The 4985-nt window shown below is 32.6% G+C and overlaps 1 protein-coding gene across 1 annotated transcript; it reads right to left on the bottom strand.

Annotated features, from left to right (window-relative positions):
- Nucleotides 1–224: 224 nt before the first annotated feature.
- LOC133784584 (beta-galactosidase 11-like) lies at nt 225–4388 on the bottom strand. The gene is made up of 14 exons (XM_062223879.1): nt 4383–4388; nt 4191–4224; nt 3351–3412; nt 3166–3260; nt 2957–3062; nt 2787–2871; nt 2588–2706; nt 2320–2487; nt 2052–2230; nt 1849–1958; nt 1633–1742; nt 1427–1534; nt 1240–1344; nt 225–449 (listed from the first exon to the last, which is right to left on the bottom strand). The coding sequence occupies exons 1-14, from the start codon at nt 4386–4388 to the stop codon at nt 396–398; spliced, it is 1341 nt and encodes a 446-aa protein (XP_062079863.1). The 3' UTR covers nt 225–395.
- Between the last annotated feature and the right edge of the window lie 597 nt (nt 4389–4985).

The following is a 4985-nucleotide window of genomic DNA, read 5'->3' as shown; positions in this document are numbered from 1 at the left end:
GTTGAGTACCTTTAATTAAGTTTTTAGGACTCGCATTGCGAGTCCTAAAAAATCTAATTGAGTGCTTTAAGTAATTTTTTAGGACTCGTTTTGCATGCCCTTAAAAGTAATTTTTTTTTTTAATAATGCAGCTACAATTTTCATTTTGATTTAAAAATATATATCCCTTTGAGTGTCCAAAATGTATTATATATGTTAGATTTCTAAAATTTCGAAAGAAAATACAACAAAATAATTTATTAATTACTCAAAAATATCATTTCAGTAATTAGTCTACTCGGCTTACAAAATCACATTACATGACAGTTTATACAACAATCAAATTATATTATCACCAAATATTAAACAAGAAATGTATACAATGTTAGTGAAATATATTTTTTATTCTAAAAACTTCAACCGTCAATGTTGCCTAGTATTACGCCAAAGAAATGCATCTCAATATAGACCTGCACATTATAAAAAAGTTATTTAATTATAAATATATTATAATTCAAACTTATAAATAAGTAGACACACACACATCATCATCATCATTTGGCTTTTAACAATCAAATCAAAGTGAAAATGCATAATTAAGCTACGCAAATTGCATTCAAATCAAATAGTTATGACTAAATTAAGCATCTAATTAAGCATCTTTTAAGAGACCCTTTTAATCATAATCCACCTCTTAATCTCTAATTTCGTTAAAACTTTAATGCAGACTTATTATTTATTATGATGTTATGGTTCAAGTGGGAAGGAGCTTAAGTGATAAGACATTAGTACTACTTCATTACTTGATTAATTAAGAAAGAAACATCACTAATTTGAATCCTATCTTGGATGTATAGTAATTGGAACTTATGATGGAAAAAGATATTAAAACTATTATATTGCACATCAAATTCTTTGTTTATTTGCAATAACTGATGTTGGTTTTTTTTATCTTTTTATCTTTTAGCTAGGGACATTTTATGAAACAATTTTTCGCATTGTAAATACGATCAATTTTAACATATAACTTAATCAAAATCCTCCCCACAATTACACCTATTTCACGAAACGGAACCTATAATCACTACTAAGAAGAAACAAACGCAATCCACCAAAAACACATTTACATGCAAAGAGAGTAAGATTAATTAAAAAGAAAACCAAAACCATGCCAATTTGAAAGATTAATATAAATATGTGCGTGTGTGTATAAATGTATGAGTTTTTGCTGTCAAGATTAGAAATGTTCGAACTTTTTACCTTGTACCAAGTGAGAGCTGGTCCTTGTTCTTTGACTTGAGTCCACTCAACCTTCTTTGTTCCTTTGTCAGCAAACACATGATTCATTTCTCCAGTCAGACCAACCTGAAAAACGCACCAATTTGGTCAATAAACTTGTCCATTTGATCAAAACCTACTGTTATGATATTGGTTTAGTTGTTTTTACCAGATGCCTCCAACCATTTTGTGTCAGATCGATTGTTCCAGTGTTCAAACCAAGGATTGTGACAGCTCGGGGCCCTGCATATCTGTGCTCCATGTAGGCTCCACTATCCTTAAAATTAAAAAGAATACAAACTGGTTTTTCAGTGACTTGAGTTAAATTTAATGAGTGAGTGAGTGAGTTACTTAATTAAGTTATGAGTTCCTTACAGGGAGTCCAACTGTCATGCCCAACAATGCTATATGGTTAGTCCCGGGCTTTAAGGTTATGGATTTTTGGAAAACAAATCCCTTCTCTTCATGACTCCCATGTGCAGATCCTGAAACCAGAAGCCTCTTGTCTTAGTTGTAAAATCTTATTCACTCTCTCTCTCTCTCTCAGTTGATTCTATGTAATAAGTGAGTTACTGTGTGGATTTGGCTTACCAATATATTCACCATTAACAAATGAATGCAGTGCATGGCCAAGACTTGCAACTCTTATAACGGGTAGAATATCAGGCCTCATTGGCAAGTCATGCCGACTTAGTTCAATGCTGCAATCAAAATACTTAATCACATTAGAGTTAATCTGCAGAGGCAATGCTGAGAGACTGAAAGATCACTTAAATTAGAGCCATGAAAATTACCTGGTGGCGTACCATCCATAGTCTGTGGTATCTTTAAGCATGCCATAGAGCTCATTTGGTATTTTGTTACTGATATTCATTTGATGGACATTTGGAATGGGCTCTGGAGACATCTTCCATTTAAGATTTTTGGTTTCTTTCACTCTGACATAGTTCCTTGCATTATGTTGTGATACAATCTGTTTTGAGACAAGGAAAAACTTAATATATGAGAGGCTTTTTTCTTATGGAATATGAATTGGAGATTATGTAAATGATAAGTACTTACAATTTGAGTGTTGTAGACCACATTCTTGCAATCAGGAAGAATGCTTATGGACCTTGGTGGCAGGTAAAAGATATCACCCCTAAATTTCACAGTGTGTGCCCCTTTGATGCTGTTGTTGGTTAAAAAAGCAGCACAGATGGATGTTCCTTGCTTCTCATAAAGCCGAACCTGCATAAATGAACGGCTTAATCTTCTGTCATTTAAATGGATATGATGACACATAATTTGTTCTAAACTCCATTTATTTTCACTTATAAAAACTTATTACCTCAGTGTGCTTGCCCAACCTTTGGACTCCAGGAGTTCCCCAAAGTAAAGCCTTCTTGCATAGATTCAAAGCCTTGTGTAAGTCTCTTAGGTGACTCCACTTAGGCTCCCTTTGTAAACCTGCATAAAGAGTAACAAAATTAGATTGATCAACTATATTAACAACCCTTCTTCAATCCATGGAGACCATTTTTTTTTACCATATTCATCAAGAGGAGCTTCATCATAGTATCTAGTTGTGGTGAAAACAGCACTTGTTCTACCAAAATTAGTCCCACCATGGTACTGCAATTTTTTAATGAAAGCCATTAATACTACCAAAATACAAGAGAGTCTGCCTATTACATCAGAATAAGATTCATTTTTATACCATATAGTAGTTGTTCAAAGTTCCATTCTTGGAGAAAAACCGGGCAACCGAGTATGCAATGTCTTCTGCTGCTCTTTGAGAAGGAGGGTCTCCGAAAACTCTGTATCTGTAAGTGCATGAAAAGTTGGGCATCAGATTCTATCTCCAGGAACACACCAAGCTTAATAAACTTTAAAATTTGGTCATAGTTAACAAGTACATATACTTACTGAGCAGTCCAATTCTCAGTCCAAATAGAAGGCTTGTTGGGCTTATTAGGACCAGTGAAGGTATCTCCACAGTGCCTTCCATTGCATGTGTTAATCTGCAAAATTTTGGTTTAAGGTCACACAATCAATCTTATGTTCACTCAAATATAATTAAAATCAGAAAAAGGATTTTATCAATAACTTACTTCTGGATCAGGAGCATCCTTCTGCTTGCACATGACCCATGGAACTCCGTTGAAGGATCTTTCTAAGATTAATTTTCAGAATGTTATATTATACGTATGATTCTAAAATCTCACGGACAGGGTTTATTCAGCAACCTGTTTAACTCTTTTGGGAGAGAAAATATGAGGATTTGATTAAAATTCTAGAAAGACCTATCCTGCACTTATAATCTCGAAAGCACAAATCTGTGATCACATAGATGACATAGTTACTCTAAATCAGCTCTTTTGAGGCTTGGATTAAGTAAATTTTGTGATTAGTAGCAAAATTTAAATTCAACTTAATTATTAATTAGGTGGTCAAATGTTAAATATCCGGATCACAAATTTATCATTGTGGCAGCCATCTTTTTCATATTTCCACACAAAACTAAGTACAAAAAAATCTATAGAAAATCGGACAACATATCCCCTAATTTACTAGCCTAGCCATATGTCACAATCAACACCATGTCAAACAAATCAAACAACACACAGGTTTTCATCCATATATCACCGCAGCACACAAAATTCTCAGAACCTACTTCACTAAGACATGCAAGTTTTCAACCTTCCGTCATCACCGCAGCACACAGAATTCCCAGAACCTACTTCACTACGGATGAATATCTAAGATATTCAAACTCCACTAAGTACAAAAATATTTTACAGATAGCCATAAATAAGAAGTCTTAACTCAACTAGGAAACTATTTTTTTTATAATTCAAACTCAGATAAGCTCTAATAAAAATCTTTAAAATATATGAAAATAAAACTGCAATCAATTTCTAATTACATAAAACATGTTTGGTATTAATTACCTGTTCTACACCTTGAACTGAGGACCTTTCCTATCTGGAAGCATCACCATGTTCAGCTTCAGCAGCTAAACTGTCATCACAATAGCAAGAACTATTAAAAAAAACTACTAAAACACAGTTGAGCCCAGCCCTTGAGCCAAATTGGAGAGTCAATGGAATCACTGATAAAATATATATACATAAGTAAATTACTAGCATTTTTAGAGTACAAACTTGGTTTACTGTGAGAATTTACATTAATGTAATATACTTTAGCTTATTAATAGTTGCATATTGCACTGCAGCTTTTTTTCAAAAGAGGCAAGCCTATTTGGGACAAGGTAATTCAGTTCTTAAATAAAAATCATAATATATATTAAAAATTTCATGAAATGACCGAAGTATGAAGAAGTGAACTGAAGTTTTAAAAAGAAGAGAATACAATTGAAGATTTATCTTAAGAACTGCTTTCAAAAACATAAAGGGTAAAAAGAAACAACCATGAAATTTATTACATATTATCCAAGCAAAATAAATGTATATATCTTTATATATATATGCAATAAATTGTAATGTAACTCTTAACATTTATCTAAGCAACATTCAACAAATGCAAAACTCTTGATCGAAGAAAAGTTAAATATCATCTGCTGTATATATAGATAAACCATATCTGTAACCATTCAATAGTAAATATTGTTTGGCCAAGTTAGATCTGTACATGCTAATCATTTCAAAACTCAAATCAAATATCAATCCATTTTGTTTTTCTTTCTGTGGTTAGTTGTATCATGACACGATATTCCCTGAATAATT

The sequence above is a fragment of the Humulus lupulus genome, chromosome 6 (assembly GCF_963169125.1).
Source record: "Humulus lupulus chromosome 6, drHumLupu1.1, whole genome shotgun sequence".
NCBI classification, from domain to species: Eukaryota; Viridiplantae; Streptophyta; class Magnoliopsida; order Rosales; family Cannabaceae; genus Humulus; species Humulus lupulus.
Note: the sequence above shows the minus strand (reverse complement) of the source record. Positions and strands in the feature narration are given on the sequence as shown.

Excerpts from the sequence above, each read along its gene's own strand:
- LOC133784584 (XM_062223879.1), bottom strand. Across the intron at positions 3,413-4,190 it reads CAGTTCAAGGTGTAGAACAG|AAAGATCCTTCAACGGAGTT; the intron begins GTAATTAATACC and ends AATTAATCTTAG. Across the intron at positions 1,959-2,051 it reads TATGGATGGTACGCCACCAG|CATTGAACTAAGTCGGCATG; the intron begins GTAATTTTCATG and ends TTTTGATTGCAG.